We start from the raw sequence: 26323 nt of genomic DNA, 5'->3' as shown, positions 1-26323 counted from the left end.
AGAATTTAGAGGGCTGAAGGAAGTAGCAGTGTGTGTTACACACAGCTACAGAAAGTGTGAAGGTAGGTGTTAACAAAGACCAAATAACATTTCCCTCTGAGAAAATATGAATATGAATAAAGACTTCTTATTGATAATATTTGGCAAGTGGCCATGGTAGAAGCGGGATAATACTGTTGGAGGTGTGTGTTGAATGGATAAGCTAAGAACCTCTGGTTGCCTCTGCAGAGTTGGGCAGGATTCCTTCCAGCAGAAAGTCTGTTCTTTTGCCTCATATTCATCTTTTGATGTAAAATCCATGCTGCACTGTGGTTGAGTCAACAGCAAAAAAAAGTTGAGCTGTCTGTTCCAATATTTACAATTTAGACTATATAACTGCCAGACTAATGGTCAAACACTACTAGGAACTTCTCTCCTGTGTCTCCAGTAATTGATTTTCCTCTCTGTCTCATTCTTTCTCACGCTTGCACGCATGCACACACACACACACACACTCACACACAATCCCCACAAGTACCCCAACCTGTAAAAGAAGTCCATAGAGAGCAGCTGCGAGGCAGCGGGCCCCTCGGGAGCCAAGCGGGTACAGAGCGCTATCTGTGGTCCCCAGGGGCCTGGGCCCGGCCAAGCCAGGACCGGCGCTCACACACAACACCGCTGACGCCAGGTCGACATCAAGCAGAGCCTGCAGCAACCTCAGGGAACTGACTGGAGAGAGAGAGAGGGGGAGGAGAGAAGAGGGAGGACCGGTGAACGACTACACAGAGAGGAATTAGGAGGAGAGGGAGCAGCTGGACAGAGGAGAGCAAGAAGAAGAGGAGGAGAACAAGTGTGGAGGGAGAGGAGGGACAGGTCAGAGGAGAAATAGGTGATTGGTAGAAGAGGAGGGAGTGAATGGGGAGAGAAGTGGAAGTTAGAGAAGGAAAGAGGAGTAAAAGCACGTAGCAGAGGACAGGGAGTAGAAGAGGAGAGGAGAGGTGGCGTGACAGGTAAATGAAAACATTTAGAGGAGAGAGGCACGGCAGAGAAAAAAGCAGAAGGAAAGATTAGGAGAGCAGGGCGAGAGCACAATTTTTGGATTGATATGTGACAGAGAGGAAGGGCAAGAAGTTAAAGATGTCAAGGCAAGTGGAGAGACTGCGTAAGGCTGAGAGACAGGGTTAGACAAAGGTCAGCAAGACGGAGGGACCAAGGGAGCGATGGAGATAAAGAGAGAGACAGAGCAGAAATGACTAAAGAGCTAAAACGCGGTGGGATCCAGACATTAGAGCTGCCATCCATTTGCATAACACTTATGTCATGTACACTGAGATATTAGAGCTCTCCGAGGGAGGGGTGACTCAATTAGCGGGAGCAGAAGAGAGGGAGGACATAAAGAGAGAGCAGAGAGGGGTGGATAGAAGAGGGGAGGTAGGGAGGGAGGTAGAAGGGTGATAGAAACTGAACAGAAAGTCAGAGAGGGGGTAGAGTGAGAGAACGGGGAGAGAGAAAGAGAAAGAGGGAGAGGGCGGAGACAGGAGACAGACAGAGAGAGAGGCAGAGAGAGAGATAGGCAGGCAGAGGAGGGAGGAAAGCCCATATATCACAGCGACCCTGACAGCCCACTTATCCAGCTGACAGACAGAGACACAGGAGCAGCAGGGATGATCTCTCTCGGAGCAGCGCCACGGGATGAGGGCCACTTAATAAAATTAAAGTGTGTGAAATGCTAGTCGCCAGGGCACAGATGGCTTAGGGGTGTGTTTCACACCACCAGAGCCAAACTAAACTGAACTGAGCGGAACCGTATTATTACTCTGGCCCGGGGTGAGGTTACCTCCACTGAGGCTAAGACATTGACAAAGAGTCACTGTAGCTGTGCGGGGACACTTAGCAACTGCAAATCCAAGCCATATTGAACTGAGCCTTATTAGTCTATCCTGGGGGTTACACATATACAGAGAGTTGTTATAACTGTCAGGGATGCTTGGCATGCCCAAATCCAAACTAAACTGCACTGAGACGTATTAAGTTATCTTGCTTTAACACATCCACTAGGGTGTCTGTATTTGCAATCGACGGGCGCAAATTAAGGCTGAAATAACAGAGAAGCAATCAGGAAAACACAACAAAGTGGGAAAACAAGAACAAGATGGGAAAATGGGAGAACGAGAGCTGTGTGTCCAAAAAAAATAACATCCTCAGAAAGCACCAGAAAATCACTATGTTGATGCTTTAGTATTCTCAGGGTGTTGCACACATTTCCTATAAACATACTGTTTGCATTGTGTGTGAGATGGTGGTGGTGTGGGTTAACAGCACTGGGTGGTAAGGTATGGTTGCTTTCTTTTTTCTCTCTCACTGTTCTCTTTCATTCTTTGTTTTCTACTGAATTAGGAAGTACCACATGAATTAGTCTGTCTGTCTCGTCTGCTGTCTGGTAGAAACAGACATACCTTAAAAATAATCATTAAATAAAAGTTTGTTACCCAGCAACAGACTGTCTGTGTTGCTTTTCTGAAAAAGCAGACACTGCACAGCGTTGTCCAGGCTCCAACTGATTTTCTTATGGACCTTGAATAATGGAGAAGAGAGAGAGAGAGAAAGAGAGAGAGAAAGAAAGAGCAAGGGAGAGAGGGGAGAAACAGAAGAATAACAAGATAAGGAACAAAAAGCTCGTTGAAAGTAACAATGCATTATGCCCACACTGCGAGCTCAGAACAGAAAAGAGAGCGCATTGTTCGATACCAAGGCCTAACTGATTCGTATCGGAGAAATCCAATTGGTGTTTTATGTTGTGTGCCCACTTCAGAATCTATACTCTGTTTTACAGTACGTTCTGTGCCTTGCCCTTGACTGTGCCTTGACTGTGTTAAGTTCTGTCTTGAAGCCGTGATAAGAGGAAAGTTGAGTTGTTGTGTGTACCTGAGCAGAGTGAACGCGCTGCAAGGTAATGAGGGAGGACAGGAGGAGACGGCAGCAGCACAGCAGGGCTGAGGAGGGAGAGATGGATGGAGAGAGCGATGCAGTGGAGGAGGGGGAGGAGGAGGAGGAGAGGATTGTCTGCAGCTGGTCCATCAGTCCACTGTTGGAAAGCAGCATGGAGACAGCTAGGGAGGAAAAGACACTATGTCATCACACTTAAGAGGGGATCTGTGTGTGTGTGTGTGTGTGTGTGTGTGTGTGTGTGTGTGAACAGCAGTTGGCCTAGATGACTGCATGGTGACATGCTGCAGGTACCCACCCACAACCATGTGCGCGCACACACACACACACACACACACACACACACACACACACACACACACACACACGTTCACTTTGTCTGCCACCTGTGAGAATTTCTGAACATTGCAACTAGTGTTAAACATACACCTTCAGGCACAATCACACACACACCCCTCTACACGCTCAAGTGTTCAAGCATGTACACGCTGACCCACTCACTTTTGCATCCATACGCTTATTGCACTGGAAGTATGTCGCATTGGTCTTGACCGGGTGCATAACACACACATTTTTTGATTTGACTTAATGTAAGATGTAACTTTAATCATCCCCATCACATAGCCAATCATACCCCCCAATATCCCCATCTTTGCCCATCCTCCTTCTCTCTTTCCCTCCCTCGCTAGTAGTGCTACCTGTCACGCCAATCATACCTGTGGTATTCAATTACCGTCCCCATCTAGATGAGCAATCAATGGCTGCCAAATTCTCTCAAATGTAAACCTAACCCTAGCTCTCTGCTTGAGGCAGAGAAGTGGATTATTAGTCCCGCCCTCCTCCCTCTCAGTTGAAACAGCATCTAGGCTGAGGCTGAGGTAACCACCATGTAAAGTCACCACGGGTGTTCAAGAAGCAGATGGCGATTGCAGGCAATCTGCAGTAGAAGCAAAAAAGCAATGCCGAGATTTTGAACGGGCCTTGTCTGCCAAACATTTAGCTTTGCTGTACCTATGATGTCCCTGCGCTATTGCTGCTAGCCTCACCTTGACAACCACACCCAGCTCATATGACACACACAGCAAATGGTATACATCCCAAAATGTACGTAATTGAAAAGCCAATTTTAAGTGGGGGATTTAGGCATGTACACACAGGGCCACAGACAGACACAGACTGGTAATGTATATTATTACATAGCTGTTGTTGAATACTCAATTCTGATTGGCTAATGAACGCGCTCTGATGTCTGTTATTCCTGAATAACAGGCCGCTGTTTCACATCTAATCATATCACTTGGCAGTCAGGAAAGCCGGTTTATTTTGTTGATTTCTAATTAAGTAGTGACACCTTGTGCCAAAAAGACGTCCTTGGTTAATGTAGAAAAACACTCAGCAAACCTAGTTTGGAAACATGGGAAATTTTCCAGTATCACCTTTAAACTTTGAAATTTTGGATTGCTTGTTAGCAATCTCTTGATATGGTGGTATGTTTTTTTGACTCGTTTCTCTGGTTGCAGTCCTGCTGAACGTTTTTTGGTGGAAGCTTGTAAATTACTATAGATTGTAATTAAATCAAGTTTAAAGTTTAAATCAGTATTTCATATCAAATGATTAATGTCTTTGGTAAGTACCTGTGTAACAAGTTCACTTATGTATTTTGAGTCATTGACTCACTGCCCCATTTTGCTTTGCATTTGTAAGATTCAGGATTTTTTTGTTTTTCCTTTGATGCTTTTGTTTTGGTCAGTTTTCTCTTGATGTGAGATGTATGATAAGCCTTTAGGGGTTCCTTTCTCATCTGCACCCCTATCTGTGAAATTTCCATTCTTCCCCTTTATCTATTTTGAGCAGACGGAATAAGAAACTGAGTGGGTCTGCCTGTCTGACAATGTGGCGGTGTTTGTGTGTGTGTCATAGTGTGAGTGTGTCTTCCTGTCTGTCCGTATGTCTGAGATCTCTGACACTTAGTCTATTGACTATATGACTGTGTGGGTGTGTGTGTGTATGTGTAAGTGTGTGTGTGTGAATGTTTTTGTCTGTCTGTGCATATTACTGACATCTCATAGGTTTAGCAAGGTGACAACACAACCCTGACTGCTTGCGTGTGTGTGTGTCTGTCTGCCTGTCTGTCTTTCTGTTTGTGCGAATGTCTGAGAAGCTCTGACAGACTTTGGTTGTTGACATGACTGTGTGTATTCGTGTGTGTGTGTGTGTTCAGGTGTCTGAGAGAATATTCAGGACAGAGCCACAGCATGTGTAACATTATGTAAAGGTGTATAGCAGGTGTCAGCTTGTATTCCTGATATTTCCTCTGTGTCTCAGTGCTACATGAGAGCACTTGTCAAGAGCAGCCTCTCACCTCTGTCAAAAAATGAGCAGAGGGAGAGAAAAGCGTGAACGGAGGGATCGAGAAAGATAGACAGATATTGAGAGTGAGTGAGAGATAGAAAGACAGAAAAATAATGAGACAAGGGGATAGGGACAGAGAGTATACGAGGGAGAAAGGCGAAAAAGGTAGAGGGAGAGAGGATAGGGAAAGTGGATATGGGAGGGAGGGAATAAAAAAAGAAAGAAAAAGAAAAAGAAAAAGAGAGAGAGAGAGAGAGAGAGAGAGAGAGAGAGAGAGACTGTGTCTAACCTCTGTCAGTGCAGTGTGGAGGAGACAGACTCAGGCAGCTGTACAGGTAGCTGAGGGCAGGCAGCAGGCTGTCTGTGTTGGTGGGCTTCAACTTCCCTGCTAGATTACTCACTGACACACACACACACACACACACACACACACACACACACAAAGTTACATGGAGATACACACACACACACACACACACACACACACACACACACACACACACAAAGTTACATATAGATACACACACACTCACAAAGGCACATAAGACAGTCAGAAAATTGCATGCACACACACACACAAGCAAATAAGAACAGACTCTCGCTCTCTCTCACACACACAGACACACACACACACTTTCATGTCTAATGGCTCACTTGCTCTTCTGTCTAATATCAATTTATCTGCGGTGCTCTCAAATTCATCTGATATACATTTCATTTTTCAAGAGAGACCTTGAAACACAATGTGACAGACAGATAGAACGTAATGAGATGAGTTTTACCATCCATTGCCTGTCAGTCATGTCTACCACCGGTCTGTAATGACTGAATTAATCTGATCTGCCAGTGAAAATGTCAAGGATGAGGGTTGCAAAATGCGAATGAGTAACAAGACAGAACAAGGCAATAAAGCAGCGGTAAGAGCGGCAATGAGATGGGACCAAAAACTACACACCTGAAGCTAAGCGGGATGTCACGGGGAGAGGAGGGGTGTGTCGATGTTACGGTGCAACGCAACCCAAATCAGACTCTAATCATAATAGTCGCAATTTGCCAGATGAGTCTCATTGATTTCTAAATAGTGCTTTCATCTACAGATCAGCGGCGAGCGTTTGTCTGAGTGGCTTTGTTGACGAGACAGGGAAATGAGGCGACTGAGATGATATTAAATCAAAGATGAGTGAGGCTTTCAGGGAGGAACGGGGAAATGGGTACAAGTGGAGGAAAGTGGGGCGAAGTGATCAGGGCAACACAGACAGAGAGAGCAACTGTGGGTTTAACACAGAGAGAGACGTGTGTTGGCGCAATTACTGGATGTGTATATGTCTGTAATGTAGCATGTGAGTTCCTGTGTGTGTAAGAGACATACTGTAGAGAGTGTGTAAGCGTGTGTGCAAGTGAAGAAATGTGAGAGTGCTTGAGTGTGTACGTGTGTGTTTGTAGTATGTGAATATTTGAGTATGTAAGTGAGTGTGTGAGTAGATCCATGTGTGCTACTACTGTCTCTCTATGTATGTCTCTCATGTAGTGTGTGTGACAGACAGCGTATAGGGGCTGTGTATAGTGTGTGTATGTTAATTTATGAGGGCTGAGGGGAGGAATCGTGATTAACGCGACCTGCCGACAGCACCTTGTGACCTTTTGACCTCACCGTGGTAGAGCAGCTTGAAGTGAGCTCCGTCCACCTCGCTGTCGGGGAAAGGGGAGGGCGGGTCACAGGCCTGCATCACACACAGCAGCTTCAGCACCAGAGGGACAGAGTTCACCGCTAAGCAAAGAGAGAGAGACAGAAAGAGAGAGAGAGAAATGACAATTGGAGTAAGAATTGGTGATTTGGGGGCGGAGTGTGCCTGTGGGCAGATAGGGATAGAAAGAGAGAAGAAAGAAGAGGTAATGGGGGTAGTGTGAATGGAACCATAGATAGATAGATAGATAGATAGCTCAAGAAAGACAGAGAAAGGGAGGGAAGATATAATGGAAAGACAGTGAAAGGGCTGTGAGGGAGAGAGAGAAGAGATAAAGTTAAAAATAGAACAGAGTGGGGAGGAGAGTGAGAGAAAAGGGTAAGGGAAAATGTGTGTGCGTGTGTGTGTGTGTGTGTGTGTGTGTATGTGTGTGCGTGTGTGTGTGTGTGTGTGTGTGTGTGAGTGAGAGAGAGAGAGAGAGAGAGAGAAGGGAGTGGAGCAGGTAAGAGATTGCCTGACACTCATCCTGAATTAGCATTTCGCCTCGCCTCATTATTCAGTCTGAAACCCGACGTCCCCGGAGTAGTTTTCAGCAATGCCAAAATAGAGGACATTGTTCAAACTGACACTGTTCAAACAGCGATTTGGAACTTCTCGAAACCAATGAGAGTAACTTGAAGTAGCCGATGGACTTAATGAAGTTCTGGTTTACCCACAAGGGGTGGTCAGAGCCAATGTTTCTGAAAAAGATCAATGGAGCGGCTTCATCGCCACAGTGATCTTCTGGCCACTCACAGGAAAGCAGCGCCAGACCCACAAATTACTCATAAATGTGGAAAAATTACCATGCACACTTCTTTAAATAATATTCTGGGGCTGGATCCAGGGAAGGCAAGAGCGAGAGAGAGAAAGGGAGAGAGAGTGTGCATAGATGGAGAGAGGAGAGGTGAAAGGAGACAAAGAAAGGGAGTCCTCTAACAGGGAAAGGAAGGCAGGGAGATCAGGCAGAACAGTCATCTACATACTCCTCTCACCGCTGTAGTGCATAACATTAAAATACCTCCCCCCAGGACACTGCCGCATTAGAGGCTAATATAAAGTATATATTAATGCAAATTACAGTAGGCTGAACTGGAACACGTGCGAGGCTAACCGTCTCTAATCCCCACAGGGCCTGGTATAAGCATAAAGCAAGCAGAGGCTAACCACAGCAACAGTTTCTGAATCCCTAGTTGGCACACTGGTGTTGTGCCCTTCAGCTGTGCTCATTAACCTGGCCAAGCACACTCACATAACATATGCCATTTGGCAGACACTTTCAACAAAGGCACATTACAGCCCCGGACATGCAATCAGGAATTGAACCCAGAACCCTGGCGGTGTCCATGCCCGACCCATTGAACAAGGCACACTGGACAAGGCAGCGTTCTGTGGGAGATTTCACACCAGCAAATCAGACCGATACTGAACTGAATGAAGCTGAACTGGGATGTATTCAGGAACATAGTCAGTAGCTTATGCAGGAATAAGGAATTTACCCACCATTTAGAGCATCTTCACTTACCAAACTAATCACCAGTGTTATACTGTAGTTTGGGATTTTTCATTAGTAAAATAAATCAAATTCTTTTATAAACATTTTTACATGAATTCTTCAATTTGCACTAGTAAAAACAGCCAAAATTCTCTGCCAAGCATTTTTTTTTTTGCCTTGCACATAAACAAAAAGACAAAAACTAAAAACATTTCACGTATATGTTTATGTTTTACAGTAGACATAATTGTTTTAGTTCAATTTTATTTATTTTTTAGTTTTGTTTTTATTTTTTACCACTGAAATATATATTGGAGGGGTCACAGTAACTTCTCCCATCCTCTGCAGGATCCCCACTTCCAAAACCACCACTACATCACTGGCTGTATTGATCATCAAAAGCCCGGGGTTCCCTGAATCACTATCAGTTTCCCTGCCCTTGAGGAGTCCCTGATTAAACTGACCTGAGGTGAACTGTACTGGGCTGGGCTTCCCAAAACTCTCTCAGACGGGCTTGTAATGGAACGAAGACAATCTTGGTGCTAGATTAGCAAGCCCACCGGCACTAGGCAGATTACTACTTGGAAGGGTAGATGGAAAGATGAGAAGAGCCAGATATGTGTGAGGAGGTTAAAGTGGGGAGATAGGATTATTATATGAAAGCTGAGAGGCGACACTGAGACCTGTATGGGCTCAAAATGGAATAACAGTGTAAAAGTGGTAAATGAATGATTCGTCTGTAGAGGGGGACAGAAGGCAGAGCTGAGGGTGCTGCTCTGCGTATCTAAATGTTGTCTCCACTCCACAAATGTTGTTGTCCGGGTTTATTTGAAACTATCTCTCAGACACAGTGGCAACAACAGCTGTTGCCATGGCAATTAATATTTGTTTTGGCTCACCCGTGTCTGTAATCCACGCAAAAGTTGCATTGCCCCAAGTCTGTGTTCAGTTTATCTTAGCTGAATACTGAGATTAGAGACCAACAGTATTGCATCTGACCTGGGACCAGTGTTAAGTACATTATTCCTCCCTATATGTCTAAGAAAATGCAAAAACCCCTGTGCTACAGCAGCCTTTACCGCACACCAACACTACTGTCTATTGATACTAAATCAATACAAACCTGTGCATTTTCTAAAGGCCTAGTCAATCATAGTGGAGAGGCATCTAGATATACAACTATCTCGCTTCCCACCTTTTCTACTGACAAAGGATGTTTGGGAGGATAGGTTTTAACTGAGGAGTAATGGCACCAACCTGCAAACATTAATCAGAGGTGTCAGTGTTCTGGGAACTGCTTTGCCATCTCAAACCGACTTAAAAACAGGTTTCAGGAGGGACTTTGTGATTACACTTGAGATGAAACTCGGTTCGCCTGACAGCACAGTGAAAAGAAATAACACAACTACATAGCACATGTATATATCATACACTCAGTACATTGTTGATTATCTTATTGCAGATCTGGGGCTGGAGCCGTGCCAGGATGTATCAGGTATTCTTACTTGATATGATTTATTGAATAACTGGGTGGCAGGGTGGCCTAGTGGTTACACAAACTGTCCTTCAGTGTGTTCAGGTGAGAGGCAGAGAGGAATGGGGTGAGAGAGAAGAGTGACTGGAGAGGGGATAATAAGGTGAAGAGAGTAAGTTAGGTTGAGCAGTATTAGCTCAGCAGTGGTAGCAGGTGTCTGGGCCCAGTGTTTACACTTCACCTTCCCATAAATTGAAAGAGGGCCTTGAAAACGAGCAGACATTTAAGTGGAGAAGTAACCTGAGAGGCCGTGCTTCAAGGCATCACCACAGCACCGCTGTGTTCAGACTCCCTACATGTTTTCTGCAGTAAAATCCCAAGTTCTTTCCCAGATCTTAACTTTTGACAATTTTTGGTACTTTTTGAAACTTTTGCTCAGTGTCCAATATGTTGCATGCCGGTAATAGCAATGTAACTTTCTTTATAGGTCAAGCAATATAACTGTTCAATTAGCTATATCATTCTACAAATATCATAATATGTGATATGACATTGAGTCTACAACTCCATAAAAGGTGCAGTGCTATGCGTGTTGTGACTGAACAGCCATTTCACATATTTTTTTTCAGGCATTTTGTGCATTTCAAGACCTGAAAATGAACTAATTCATTCTCTGTGCATTCCCAGCCTTTCTAGACCTGCGTAGAAATCCTGTGTGTTATGGTGTGAATGTACTTTGTCTTGGTGTCATCAAGTGTGTGTGTCCTATGGAGTATGTGGTACACTATTTGCCACAAATGACATAAAGAAAATTCTATTAAAAAGACATCTATCCGAAAATAAGTTTTCTAAATGGAAAAAAACTTTTCAGTCAATATCAAAAGATGGGTGTCTGAGCCCAAATGGCCTAGGTGCGGCTGCTGCTGCTGGCTGTTTACAAAGCTAAGATTTAATTGAGTTACTGTTTTACTGTTTGCTGTATGGGGAGAAGGGGGACTGTCAGGGTGCATTTGTTCTATTACATCTCATAGCGTAGGAGGCTACAGGGTAAACCTGTTTGTGTGAGTGTATGTGTGTGTATGTGTATCTGTGAGTGTGCGTGTGTGTGTGTGTGTGTGTGTGTGTGTGTGTGTGCATATGTATGTATGTGTGCGGCGCTCCTTTCCACCCCAGCCTGTATTGAGTTGAGCAGAGACGATTTCATCAAAAGCTTTCATCTGCTGTACAAAGTTTAAATGTGTACGACTGAAGGCAAAAAAGAAAACAGCCAGGAAAACACTGGCTCTCACATCAGAAAAGCAGACTCAGGAGAGCAACAGCAACATTTACCTCAATCTATCAACTGTATCTGTGCTTTAATGAGATATAATTAAGCGTCAAGCCAAATCAATTGGCAGTAATCTTGATTCATGATGGCGGCTTCTGATGGTATTTGGTATCGCTGCTGTATAAAATTAAACTCAAGTAGAAAAATATGTGTTGCGGGGCAAAATATTTGGGCTGGCTGTGAGGAGCTGGATGTATTACTGCAGAAATGGATTCTGTAGCCTTGAGATATTAAGGTATTAGTGAGCATTACTGCATCTAAATTTGGCTTCAGTCTACGACAAAGCTGGCAGGTTTGCAAAAAACAGACAAGTAAGGATAGTCTAAAGTGGAAGCAAGGATGGTGTCTTAAGTATAGTGTAACATTCAAAGGGTGTGATGTGTTAATGGAGCAGCGGCCAGAGTGAAGCCTTTATAGACAACAGTGCATTTTTGGGGTTCAATAGTTGTCAGTGGACAATGAATCTTATAGTTAATGAAAAGGTAGCCGACATGAGCAGTCACACTTTGATCAGCATGGTTTTCCATTAGGACTTTTTCACAACATTTAGCAACTCTAAGAAGAAGGAGCATGCATGGGTAGAGTGGTGCTTGAACAAATGGAAGTTTCTGCATGTACACGTTTGTGTTCTGTTGGATGGCATGCTGTTGCTGCTATCAGTACTTGTACACTATATAATTGATTGATGCTCTAAAATGACTCTCTAAATAGCCCTGATTGGTTCTGCAGTAAGGTGACTGTAGAGAGAGTGTGGTTCATAATGCACAACCTACTGAAAGATTGTGCTCTTTTGTCTAAGGCTGCGATCACAGACTCGATTAAAGTTCATTAATTTCAATTTCAGAATCCATTACTGCTGCATCACTCCACTGCAGATGCATGAAGCTGTGACGAAGGTGCTGCATGCGTTGGATTGTTTTTTTCTGCATTGTTTATGTATTGATAATGGATGAGTAAACTAAAATCATTATTGTTTTGCCCTGGTTTTTTGCCACCTCTCTGTGCAGTTCGCCCGATGAAAACATTGCATCAGTGATTCAGATTTGCAACAAAATTATATGTCGTAATATTACAACCAATAACGTTGTCTAATCAGTTCCATCTCAATACATTTGAGCCATAAGATCCTTGCACAGAACTCTGCAGTTTTCAGCAACACAAATGCATCACAGATTAAGTGTGATCCCAGTTCAAGCAATAAACCATTGTATTAGAGTAGAATACTTTGTCAGTTTTTGCCTCAAAAGCAGTTTTTTTTTTTTTTTTTGGGATACAACAGGTAATTCTACTAATTCTACTTTTTTGTGACTATATGTCTCCTACCTCCTGCATTGTGTCCCTGTCCTAGTCCATGGCTGCTCTCCACACTGAGTCTCTGTAATGCCTGGAGCAGGGCTGGTCTGAGCTGGGCACACAGGTCTGCCTCACAGCCCCTCTGACCCTGCAGGAAACCCCCCAGCACCCCCAGGGCCTGCTCTGCCAGGGGAGCCTCCCTGGTGCACACCATACTCTGCAGACAAACAGGCAGGCAGACAGACAGTCAAGCAGACAGAAAGAGAGGCAGGAAGACAGGCACATCAGTTTAGTATATGTTTTTGTGATACCTGACACTTCATGAATTGTCCTAATGCAGTAAAGCCCACAAGGTACTCAATGCAGGTTAAACATTGAGATTTTCCACTTAGGGGTGAAGCAATGCTGCAGCAACACAGCGGCCAGCTTGTAAAAAGTGTCTTCATTTTTATGTGGCCAGCTTCTTAAAACCCAGTCCCTGTTTGGGGTCTTCAGTTCTTACCAGCAGGGTGAGTATGACGGCTGGGTACTTCTCTATCAGAGTCAGTAGCTCCATGGTTTCTGGGTCTGGCTCCTGATCCTGCTTCTCTTCTACCAGGCTCTCTCTCTTCTCCCCCGTCTCCTGTTTGTCTGCCTGTTTCTGGGCATCGAATCAAACCAGCTTTTGTTAAATTCTGATTGTAATTTCCCATATTCATTTTAATTTTAGAGAGTTCAAAGAGTAACTCATTCTCATGCTATAAAAAGTGTGTTATATCAAATCAAATGAACTACAAATGTGTTCAATCAAATCAGTAAAATTAATTACTGATTGTTAAATGTGAGTTACTGATGGAAGAGAAAGTGAAGTGACCTTCACCGTGGTCTGTTCTGGTTCTGTGCGCCGGGCTTGCTGGGTCAGCCATAGCTCCAAGACCAGCGGCCCAAATTTCTCTGCTAGCTCCGGGTAGCGACAGATGAAGTAGAGGAGTGGAGGATGGTGAATGTAGAGGGAGGAGAAGCTTTGGCAGGAGGACAGGGCCTTGCTGATGCAGTTCAAAGGACCCTGGAGTAGGTTGGTGGAGAAATTTTGAAAAAGTCAAAGCACTTACTTCAAGAGGGGAATACAGACATGGGTTTTACAGTGTGTTGTTGGAAATTCATTTTCTTTATAACCCAACTGTGAGACTTGTAAAAACCCCACTGTGAGACTGAGCCATCGGTCACAGAAGGCAGTCTCCTAGAGGCTGTAATCTATCACCTTTTTACTATTCATAGTAAACATACATACTTTGAAGTACTTGTGGAGAAACTGCAGTGCCAAGTTTTTGCAACGTAATGTCTTTTGAACTAAAGAAAACTATTTTTCTTGACTGTTAAAATGTGATTTGTTCTGTATAGCTTTTGAAAAAAGTTGAGCTATAATTAATCTTCTTTGCTGTTGGCTCATCTACAGTACAATATGGATTTCACATCAAAAGAAGAATAAGAGACGTCAAGCTTTGATTCTGTGTATTCACTGGCTTCCAAGTGAATGGCCTCCATACTAAACCATACTAAAATTTAGCCACGGTACATGCTGTTCTCTCTTTCTCTGTGCGTGGGAAAGAGCATCACGTTCAACACCATGCTGAAATCTGACCGTTTAATGTTTAATGTCCAATATACATATCTCATAGAATATGACTCAAGGCATTTTCCAAATTGTTAGGATCCACTGGTAAATTTGGCATACATATGATTCACTAAGCAGCACTTCAATAAGATATAAACGTTTGAAACTGATGCACACTGCTTGTAACGGGCCCCATAGTGTATGCTGCTGAACAAATACAAAGGGATAACAGGTAAACCAGTTATAAATGTTGAAAATTTATTGAAATTAGCTCTTCTTGGTGGATCATATGTGTGCCAGATTTACCAGTGGATGCTAATGATTTGGAAAAAGGTCTTTGTCATGATCTACGAGGTATGATTGTTTTCTGATCAACAGGGCAACATTAAACCTTGATTTTGGACGAGTGCAAAAAAGACCAACTGTCAGTCAAAGTATTTTCCACTTTCTTTCAACTATCATTTGACTATACTGTATATCTGCAATACTAATTGTAGACTTGCTAGAGTTACCCAGTCGAGGTTGGGGCTCTTGTCTTGAGTGACTGCCAGCAGGTAGAGGGCAGACCTGAGCACAGAGCGAGGCAGAGGACAGTCGCCTTGCTCCTGCACCGAACGCAACAGCCACACCACACTGGAGAACACTGTCTGGTCTGGGAGGAGCCTGGACAAGACACACACACATACACACAAATGCATGCACATACATAGACATGCACATACACACAAACACATAAGAGACCATTAACTTACAAAATTACAAGTGCACACAGATATGGCCAAACATTTACATTAGAGCATACATTTCAATGCATACAAACACACACACACACACACACACACACTTAACACAACAAACTTAAGCAGGCACATACAATATGTGGGCAATAAAGTGGACAAGCACACACAGACTTTGCGTACAAAGCAGGGAAAGTGCTCGAGGGTCTTGCTGACGTAGCAAACTTGTTATCTCTCTCTCACACACAAACAGACAAACACACACACACACACACACTCATAGATAGAATGTACACACATGCACACACTTTAAATTCGCGTGACATATGCACATACATACACACACCACATCGCAGCATACACACACTGTTCACACACACAGCCCTCCCACGCTATGTAAATCTCTGGCCGTAGCTCCCATTAATCTTGATGAGACCACACAGAGGCAGAGAGAAGTTTTCATCCCCTCGCTGTGGGGACAGGCGGGGCTGAGGTTCCACAGAAGGACAGATTAAACTTTCCAAAGAAGCCCCCGTATCTCTGAGGTCATAAAATATGTACTTTGGAGCACCCTCGATGGGCCGTGGCAGTGGCCCCGGAGCAGGGAGAGAGCTAGAGCGGCATGCAACCAGCTGGCTTCTCAGTTTACAAACATGCAAAACTGGAGGGACGGAGTTACAGCGGTGCACCGACACCAGTACTAATATAGTTTACAGGGAGGTTTTGTGATGCTCTACTGATCCCCAGGGGGCAAAGTCTTTTCACTTGCCCCCTTCTACATGTCAAAGCGCAGGGTCAGTTACAGAGCAGCGCCCCCTGGAAGGATTCAGTGTCTTGCTCAAGGACACTTCAGCAGGGCAAACAGTTGCTGTAATGGGAAATCAAACCCAGGCCTTCTGGATCAACCTATCCCTACTCACCAGGCCACTCTGCTGGCACAATACCAGGCTAAAGTACTTGTATTTTGTATTGTATTGTATTGTGAATAGGGTACTAGCAAAATGCTACTGGTGCTGAAGTATTGATTAATTCCATTTCCACTACAAAACCAGCTGAGAACATGCAATTTCATTACATTAGCACTTGCTAAGTTTTAAAATGAACATTAATTACTTTTTTTAACAATCCAAAATGGTCAGTGTCATGAAAAGTGCTTAGCACTGAATACAAGCAAGAATTCAAAACTAAGTACTTGCACTTGGTTAGCATAAAACCACTATTGGTACACCTCTGGCACTGTCTACCTAAAAATTTCAGCGACACCCAAAGCCATTCTCGTTATCTCATTATTCAGCTATTTGAAAAATACATGGTTACTGTATGAATTATAAATCCGCAGGGTGATTTGCGCATACCTTTAACAAGGGTAAGAAAATGTCTCTGCATGCGAATAAAGGAAGTCTAGGTGTTTTCATTTTTTATGGATGAGAATTTGTCCATTTGTGTGTGTGTGCGTGCGTGTGTGTGTTCTGCTACTTGACTCCATGCTGCACAGCCAGGTCTAGCCGAGTGGCCGGGAATTATTGAGTGGCTCGGGGTCGTGTAGAGTCGAACTCAGTGTGTGTGTGTGTGTGTGTGTGTTTGTGTGTGTTCTTCCCTCTGAATAAATATGCCTGTATATTACCTATCCTCATGCTGGAGGGTGAAGTATATTGAATGGCCCCGGGTCATGTAGATTCAGATGATGTGTGTGTGTGTGTGTGTGTGTGCTGTCTCACCTGTCTCCTTGTTGCAGGGCGAGGTGTAACATTATGAGCAGACAGTACTGAGCGGCCCTGGGCCCTGCAGAGTCGGACAGCTGGAGCCCCGGGGCCTCGCGCAGCAGAGAGGGCCAGTCTGACACACGGCAACACAGAGAGGGCAGGCTGCAACGCAGAAGATCCTCCACCTCCTCGGGATCTGGGTTATGAACAGGAGAATAATACAGAAACAAGAAAGGAACAGGATTGAGTGTGAGTGAGAGAGCGACAGACAGTGACAGAGGGACAGAAAGAGAAGGAGATATGGACAAAGGAGAGAGATGAATAGAAAAAGAGAAGAGGCACTCATTTATAAAGGAGTGTTACTGACCAATTTTGTTTTTGTGACTAAATCCAAGCCAAAGCTGTGGCTTATGAAAAATTTATCTTGGGGCTAAAATGAGTGGGGTTGCATTGATTTTACATTTTCTCCTATTATCTATAATATATCAAAAGTTAAAAACAATTTCCATCCTCACCCAAGCTACGAATGCCATGGATATTTTAATTCAGTTTTTTTTTTCCATCACATTCTTTGAAAAGGTCGGATGATGGAATCTGGGATAAAGTCAAAGAACATTTTTATAAATGAGGCCCCTGGAGAATGGGAAGGCGAGATGGAGAGAGGGGGAGGAATGAAGGATCTAGTATAAAAGGGAACAATAACAAAGAAAGAGAAACAGCAAGGGAGAAATGGATGGAGAAGAGAGATAGAGCGATAGCATGAGAAAGGGCCACTTTGAGACATGGCAACACGGGGCGGCATACGGTGCCGAGGAGGGCTTCCACCTCTTCAAGAGCTGGAGGACTGAGAGATTAGGAGATGGGGGATAAGAGAAGGAAAACAATGAAAGATGCAGCATAAAAGGGAAAGGGAGAGAGAGACGGGGAAGGAGAAAGAGGGGAGGCGAGATGTGAAGCGTAGCGGGAAATTCGGGAAATTCTGCCACACGGCACGGACAGGCTGCACCGCAACATTGCCTCCATCTCTGGGCGGTCTTCAGGGAGCTGAGAGAAAGGGAGGGAGGGAAGGAAGAAGAAGAGGTATACGAGATACAGCTTAAAAAGGTCTGAGAAAGAGAGAACGGTACATGGAGAGGAGGGGAGAGATGGAGAGAGGGCCACTGACACATGACAATAAATAGAGGAAATGTGCAATACGACCTCTTCCTCTGAGACAGAGAGAGAGAGAGAGAGAGATTAACAATGGCATATGCAGTATAAAAGGAAAAGTAGGGAAAGGAAGAGAATGATTGAAGGATGAAGAAGACGAGGGGAGAGATGGCAGACAGCGAGTAGATCAAAGTCACTGATCCATGACTACACAGAGGCTATAAAGCCACACCAGGGTCTGCAGGGAGAGAGACCAAGAACAGCAAGAGGAGAGAACACAGTATAAAAAAGGAATGGGAGTAAAGGAAAGACAGAAAGAAGGGGAGAGAGGTAAATGAGGAAGGGAAACAAAGGGGGAGACGGCTGAACCCATGGAGAGACACGGAGGACAGGCTGCTCTGGAACACAGGAGTCCAGAGAGAGAGAGAGAAGAATGAGAGAAGGATGGAGAGTTAAAGGGAAGACAAGGAGAGAGAGAAACAGAGCAAGGGACAGACTGATGAGAAAGAGAGAAGATGAGAGAAAGGGATACAACAGACCTAGCAGGCTGCAGTGGGATGTGGCCTCCATCTGCTCAGGATAGAATAGAAAAGAATAGAATAGAATAGAATAGAATAGTGGAAGGTAATAGAAGAGGAGAGATGAGGAGAGGAGAGGAGAGAAAAGAAGACAAGAGAAGAGAAGACAAGACAAGAAAAGAGAAGAGAAGAGAAGAGAAGATAATATTTTGGATAGAGTAGAATAGAATAGATATTTTCTTCCTCACAGCCATTTCATCAGACAGACAGCTATACAAAAGATACACTTAATCAATCAAAACAATCAATCAACCAACAGACAGTAATACAATCAACAGCACATCAAAACAGAGAGGGGATAGTCAGAATGACAGACAGCAAGGAATGAAGGGGGTGAATAAAAGGTTAGGAAGGAAGGAGAGACAAGAAAGAAAGATTTCGTTTTATTTTCTGCCAGTCCCTCTCCCCTCAAGAGGCCCTTTGCCTTTTGCCAGTCTGTCATCATAAAATAAAATCTCTGGTTAAATAAAGGTTACATAAATAAAGTTAAAAGCAAAAGTCGGTACACAAAAACATCTGACATGAAACAGAATGGTAAAATTGAAGAAGAGAGGAGAGCAAAATGAGAGAAAGAGAGTGGCTGAAAATGAAAATGAAAAAGATAAGGGTGATGAGAGGGAGGAAGTTGTTGACAGGCAGAAAGAGGAACAAACACAGACTAGCTCTGAAGAGCTCATTATTCACAGTCGCAAGCATGCGCATAGACACGCACGCATGCACACACACACACACACTCGCACACCAACTTGTACATCTCATTACCTCAAAGAAATACTTGACTCAACTCTAGTCCCAATGTCACAACATGCCTCCTGGGGACAGCTGCAGTTTCCAATGAAATGGGGTTTTTTCAAGTTTTTTTTTTGTCTTTGCATTAATTTTAAGGGATGTTTCAGTGATTTGGAAAGGGATTGGAAAGGGAATAGTACTGAATCTCAGCCTTTGTATGTTATTCTCTCGTTTAAAGATAGTTAGGTTTGTATAATATCAACATTCAGTTCTGTCTGACAGTCAGCGGCCCTTTAATCATCAACCCTTTATCTGTGTTGTCACACAGGTTCATTTACATTTCAGGGACTTAGTGCACACTCTTATCCAGAGCGACTAGTGAGCAGTGTGTGTCTTGCTCAAGGACACTTCAGTGGCATTTAGCTGTTGATGGACATACACCTACTGCAACTGTCCACAAGAACCTGCTCTGTGAGAGGGCTTTTGCGTTTAGTTAGGCTTGTAAGCTACCATCAACAAATCAAATTATAGCCTGAGGTGCAGCCAATAAAGTGCGTTAAGCAGACTACAGTCATCAGCACCTTTAATAACTTAAATGTTCTGTAAAGAGGTCAGTTTAATATCAGTGATTTCGTAAAAGGTAATTAGACCAGATTTGTTCCTCATAGGCTTTCTCATAGAATGTTCTAATATTGGTGTTTGATTCATGTGATAATTTAGCTTGTAATGAAAATGTACTACTGGTTCGTTCCAGTCTATGGTCCAGTGCTTAGGGTTGTACAGAAAATAAAACAGGACTTATCTCACCTATTTTTTTCCTGTAGCGCCACTGAATATTTTCTTTGCTCACACCCAATGCAACCTAAAAACCCAGCCAAGCCTTTGAAGTTTTGATTTCATAAATTCCCCAGAGAAAAAAAAATACTGAAGCAATGTTTTGTACTTTCTAAAGCTATTAAAGAATATAGGAAATTTCTGTTAAAGGCTAGTCCATTTTAGAATGGCAGAGCAGGTAGAGCTCTGTGAATTACCGTCTCTCTGCCCACACCTAAAACCCATTGGTCTCTCTCAGTAGGTAATTCAGTTCTTTGGAAACTGTTTGATGCATGCAATTTGGCCAGACCAGCTCTTCTTTGGTTGTCTGGGACAGACCTTTTGGTTAAAAAAAATGACAGTTCACCTCCTGATTTCAGGTAGTTTTCCACTCTTCAGTGCTTACTAATGGCAAACCAAAATCTGCAGCACATTATCTACATTTATCCATTTGACACAGCATAATTATACATTCTAGGCACAACATAAATTTCAACAGGCAACATATTTCAATAGATAACATATTGTGTGTGAAGCAATCTCCAGACCAAAATATTGGTGCCAACAAATTACATAAATATTGGTGGCACTAGAAAAAGTTAGTCTAAGGCCCTGCAAGTGGTCAGTCGGTCCATGCAACTGGCCCTAAATCTAACCATTTCTGCATAGCTTTTCAATGGACACTCCAATAAATAAAATTCTCTAATAAAATCGACTCACTGGATTTCATTTTAGCTAGCTATTGGTATAAATGTAGGTACAGGAGTAAATGTACACCTGTATTCATTTTAGCCCTGTTTTAAGAAGTTATTTGAATGACTAGACCGTACAGAAAACAGAATCTTGAATCAACAGTATCAAATGACTGGTAGCATGACATAATTGCTTGGAAGCTCACGAAAGCAACGTGCGTGTGTGTGTGTGTGTGTGTGTGTGTGTGTGTGTGTGTGTGTGTGTGTGTGTGTGTGAATATATATACCATGTTGATTGCAGCCAGTTGCATGGTCTGCCTGAGAAAGCAGACACATACTGAGTTTCTGTAGAAAACCACAGCAAGACGCATTCAGATTTGGGTTCCTGAAAGACAGAGAGAGAGAGAGAGAAAGAAACGGAGAGAAAGCCACACAGAGAAGAGAGAGAGAATAAACATGAACAGAAAGAACAGATAGTGGCAAGAAAGTAGGCAAATGGTAAAGTGAGATAAAGAAAGAGCAGGGGCAGCTGGGACAGACATTAAATATCATCCAAAATGCATGGTCAATACTGTGAAGAGTGAACTGTGACAGGCGAGCAGGATGTGCTTTAGCTCAATCCTTTCAAATATGAAACACAGAGGCTGCATGGTTTCAGTTTCATTACAGCTCAGAGCAGGGGGGCTTACAGCCTACCAAGTCCACCGCATTTATACACACACACACACAAGAGCACAAACAGATACACTATTACACACAGACATGCATACACACAAAAGCACGTAGACTTGCATACACTAACACAGAAAAATCGAAACACACACACACACACACAGTAGGCTTTGAGGCTGCAGTTCCCTTGCGTCCAGACAGATACACTGCTGAGAAGACTGGCTTAATGGAAAGAAGGAGATAGAGTGACTCAGAAATGACAGACGCCTCAGTCTGTGTCATCTGTCTCATTGTTCAATGTGCTCCGACGGGAAATGATAATAAGAACTCAGCCTTCTGGTGGCCACCATGGTGGCACACACACACACACACACACACAAAAAACACCAAAACACACTGAAATACTACCTATGTGGGGGGCAGTAGAAGGTTCAGGCTTCAGACAGCAGTGCTTTGTTAAGTGCTACGTGTGTGTGTATGTGTGCGTGTGTGTGTGCGTGCGTGTCCTCAGGTTATCCTGTTACCTGTTTCCTGCACAGAGGAGAGCTTTGTGTTCCAGAGCCAGCCTGTAGAAACCAGAGGATGCTGGAGGGAAGTGGAGAGGAGAAAGATGAGGAAGAGGAGAAGAAGGAGGAACAAGAGGAGGGACAAGAGAGAGAGGCAGAAGAGGAGGAGAAAAGAAGGGGAAGAGGAGAAGGATAAGGAGGAAGAAAGTGGGAGAGAGTGAGGAAGAGGGGGAGGAGGATGAGAAAGAAAGGGAGGAAGAGAGGAACAGGACAGGGGAAGAGACCGGCCATCGTTACGCCTGAAAGTGAGCCAAATGATTCAATCCCACTTCACTACCCACAAATCTTTGCATTTTAATCTCACATTAGCTTTCATCCCCCCACAGCATATTCTAAAAATACTGTTGTAAGGATCAGTGGGAAAAGCTCATCATTAGCCAACATCCAAGGTAATAGGACAGCAGCCATTTTTTTAATCCTGAGTAAAAAAAAACAGCTTTTATTGTGAAACTGTACTTAAAAGCCTGGTGTTTATGTGCTGCAGTAATGGAGAGCAGCCTTCACTTATTACAGACAGTTTTTTATTTCATAAAGCAACTAACTCACTCTCTCCTTCTCACTTTTGGATCTATGCCAAGATACCAATCAGCTGCATCTCCTGAAACCTGTTCTGCATAGTTGACCACTCGCAGCATAAATTTCATGCCTAAGTTTCTTTTTAGTACCGCGGCACTGGCTTGTCTGTCAGCCCGAGGCAACAAGTTTCCCCTGTCAATAATGGAGACTCATCATCTGGACTGCTGGCTTTGGGCAGATGGCTTTCTACTGTGATATGAATTTTCATCATCAAGTTTTTCGGCATTCGGGCATTTAGTATCTTCAATGAGTAAATAATCAATTTTTGGCATTGCTTCTTTTTTGGCGTCACTGCTTACAGCATAAGAGACGGGCTACTATTTGATGTACATTACCGTTAGCAATAGAAAAAGGAAAATTCAGTTGTACACCAGAGGAAGACAGAATCTGTCTGCTATGGGATGTAGGAGAAATTGAAAATGAAATTAATTTTATCTTTTATTATTCTTTATATGATGAGTTTGTTTAGAAATATGTTTGGCTTCCTACACTCACTTGGACATCAAATTCAAGGACTTTTTTACTGACTTTCAAAGTCTTGTTGGGTCAAATTCAAGGACTCAAAATTGACGTTTTGGGTAAGTGACATGTTTTAGTGACTGCGGCTAGATCAACACAAATCTCCATTGCAGGGTTTTCCTCATACTAGGATGGAGAGAGAGCCAGAGACCTGAAGCATATTGATGAATTTACTACATTTTAATAAAAAATTGATGCATTTTCATTAACTTTCAAGGCCGCTATTTCTTTTTCTGAAATCCACAAACTTTCAAGGATTTACAAGGCGTGGAAAACTCTGCTTACATTTTGCACTGTTATGTATGGATGTGTCTTATATTCCCAGGTGGGCTGGGCACCTACAGTGCATGGCACAATCAAATCAAATCATTCATTGTTGATTTGAAGGCATTAGCTAACTCACCTAGCTTAGAGGCAAAGAGGGACTTGAGCGAGGGGACGAGGGTAAACTGGGAGGACAGGATGGAGTAGAAACACTGCAGCACCTGGGCACTGGGAGCACACTCACACATCCTCTACACACACACACACATAGGAAACCATAGACAAACAATCAATTGTGACACAAACTGTAAGCTCTTCTGGCTCTTCTGGTAGGTTTTTAGACTGAATTTGTGGAAACTCAAACCTAGCAGCACCTTTTAGAAAATCTATAATTTCAAAAACACTTCCTTGAACTACAGTAGTGGTTCTGATCAATAGGCTCAAATGACCATGTGTACACAAAACTAATGAAGACAGAGGCAGTGTGGCTGTGGCTATTAATATAATCGTTTAGAGGAAATGCCAGAGAGATTAGCCATTGTGACCTAGTTCTCAAAAAACAGATGTGAGGAGCTGCAAGATCATTTTCTCAACTGTTTGGCTGCGTGTGTGTGTGAGAGAGAGATAGACAGAAGATATATAGACAGAGAAACAGATGTCTGGACCGTGTGTGTGTGTGTGTGTGCATCCAGCTCTCACAGTGACGGTGGGTATGCAGACGGTGTCGCAGCAGCACAGCAGACACCGACACAGAGACTCCAGTGAGTCCTGAACCTGGCCATGTTTAGACGGAGCTGTGAACGCGTTCTCCTTCAGAAAGGGCTCTGACGCACACTGCTCGGCCAACCTTGGACACACACGTGCACAAAAACATTAATGAAAACACACACACATACAGAGAAGTAACCACATTCTCTCTCTCACACACACACAGATGCACCCATGCACACACACACACGTGCAAATGCAAAGACACACAGACACAAAGCACAAAATTACCTCAACTACAGTGCAGCTGAAAAATTCTGCCAGTGGGGTAGGATAATTCTACTTGCTTCCAATGTCATCACTCCTCTAATAAAAAAAAATGACGCTCAATTCAAGAAAATTCTTGAACCAAGTTGATTTGCTTCGGAGGATTCTTTTTTTTCACTTGTTCTGAGAACAATAAGACTTTGAGACTCAATACTAGATTAGATAACTTATTAAGATGGATATTTTTGCAGTGTTGCACTGACTTCCTAACAATGTAAGAATAATGTAGGACTGAACACTTGGCCCCAATTTCAGTGACTTAATTAATTCACTGTTGAACTATCCCAGTAACCCCATTTCACTCCCTGAACATGTGACTAGACAATGTGCTGACCTGCAGGCAGCCTGGAAACAGACCAGGGCCTGGAGCAGAAATCCTCCAGATCTGGAAGCTTGGCTGCTGGGGTCCGGCCTCTTCAAGCTCCCCTGGACAAGAACAGAGAGGAACAGAGGAGAATAAAAGACCAAAAAGAGGACAAGAGAGGAGAGAAGAGATGGGGGGAGAGAAGTGGGGGGCAAGTCAGATCAAATCAGATCAGATCAGATCAGATCAGATCAGATCAGATCAGATCAGATCAGATCAGGTCAGATCAGATCAGGTCAGATCAGGTCAGATCAGATCAGGTCAGGTCAGGTCAGGTCAGATCAGGTCAGGTCAGGTCAGATCACATCACATCACATCACATCACATCACATCAGAAAATAACTTATCATCCTATCAACGTTCAACATCCAACCAGATGACGGGGATCATTAGAGTTTCATCTAAATGAAACTCCTTGGTGGAAGAAAATAAAACTTCTCCATTGAGATGGACCCTGTGCAATCTAGCCCTCTTTCTCTGCGTTTCTGTACATAAACATCATCAAATCATCATCTCTTTCCCTTGCCTGACACCTGATTGATTGGCATGCACAAATGTGTGCAAAAATGTATTTCTATTTATGTAGCTGTTATGCTACGCTAAGCTAAACTAAGACATGATAGCATTAAACTTTATTGATCCCCATGGGGAAGTAAAGTTATTGCAGCAGCAAAAGTAATAGGATTCAGCAGGGAAAAAAGCCAAACAGAATATAATCACACAAATGGAATAGAAAAATAAGCAATAAAAACAGTAAAAAAAATAAATAAAAACAGTAAAGCAACAAAATAGAATGTAAACATTTGTGGGGTTATATAAATGTATGCTGGTGACAATTTAAACATGTTCAATTGATTGGTGGATAATATAGGTAAGGAGTATGGAACATATAGATTAAGCTACAGTCATTACATACAGATGTTAGCAGCCATGCTTACCTATATATGGATTACTACATCAGAGCGTGTGCAATATATACTGTATAAATTATATACAAATTCTGCATGTGAATTGGAGACATACTGCAGTTACACTTTGCTGTTAATGTTGCCAAATGTGTCTCTGACCACAACCACGGGGTGTTTGGGTGATCAGATCTTCAGTGCATCTTGGTTGAGTTTACACATGGATTTTATGCATTTTTACTCTATAATCTACAGTCTGATCACCCAGGATGCATGTTAATGGCAGGTGTAAAGTGGGTCACCCTGACATACAAACACGAAGCAAGGCACACTCACGGTGCTTCGTCGATGAGCAGACGAAGGTAGGGGAAGCTCAGAGCATCTGTCAGAGATGGCCTCTACCAACCTCTCTATCTCCTTGTACTGGACGGGGCTAGACTGATGGTTCAGTCTGGAGAACGCAGAGAGAGGCGTCAATATATACAGAGGGACGGCCTGCCATTGGATATGAAATTACGCAATATTTTTGCCTTAAGGAGGAAGGGAGGGAGAGAAGGATAGAGGGAGGGGGGTGAATGGAAGAGAGAGGCAGGGAAGGGACAGAACATGCGTTTTTGAGTGAGTGAGTGAGTGAGTGAGTGAGTGAGTGAGTGAGTGAGTGAGTCTGTGTGTGTGTGTGTGTGTGTGTGTGTGTAAGTAAGTGAGTGAGTGATTGAATGAGTGTACTTCATGTACCTGTTTGCCATAGGCTATGGGGTTTATATGTGTCCTTGAAAGTGTGCCTGTACTAATGTGTCTATGAGTGTGGATGGGTCTGTGAGTGTTTGTATGTGTATG

The 26323-nt window shown here is 43.4% G+C and overlaps 1 protein-coding gene across 1 annotated transcript in view; it reads right to left on the bottom strand.

Annotated features, from left to right (window-relative positions):
- mei1 (meiotic double-stranded break formation protein 1) overlaps positions 1–26323 on the bottom strand; it is a 57674-nt gene that overhangs the window by 12215 nt on the left and 19136 nt on the right. Inside the window, exons 12-27 of the mRNA XM_071901966.2 lie at positions 25823–25937; positions 24552–24643; positions 23882–24029; positions 23322–23433; positions 21782–21842; positions 20873–20970; positions 16640–16820; positions 14697–14847; positions 13420–13635; positions 13093–13197; positions 12621–12807; positions 6929–7045; positions 5567–5677; positions 2905–3089; positions 2469–2553; positions 524–708 (exon numbers count right to left, since the gene is read on the bottom strand). Coding sequence (XP_071758067.2) covers positions 524–708; positions 2469–2553; positions 2905–3089; positions 5567–5677; positions 6929–7045; positions 12621–12807; positions 13093–13197; positions 13420–13635; positions 14697–14847; positions 16640–16820; positions 20873–20970; positions 21782–21842; positions 23322–23433; positions 23882–24029; positions 24552–24643; positions 25823–25937 — 2149 coding nt within the window. The remainder of the gene's footprint in view (positions 1–523; positions 709–2468; positions 2554–2904; positions 3090–5566; positions 5678–6928; positions 7046–12620; positions 12808–13092; positions 13198–13419; positions 13636–14696; positions 14848–16639; positions 16821–20872; positions 20971–21781; positions 21843–23321; positions 23434–23881; positions 24030–24551; positions 24644–25822; positions 25938–26323) is intronic.

This window comes from Centroberyx gerrardi, chromosome 7 (genome assembly GCF_048128805.1).
Source record: "Centroberyx gerrardi isolate f3 chromosome 7, fCenGer3.hap1.cur.20231027, whole genome shotgun sequence".
Taxonomy (NCBI): Eukaryota; Metazoa; Chordata; class Actinopteri; order Beryciformes; family Berycidae; genus Centroberyx; species Centroberyx gerrardi.
This window is presented reverse-complemented; position numbering and strand designations above follow the sequence as displayed.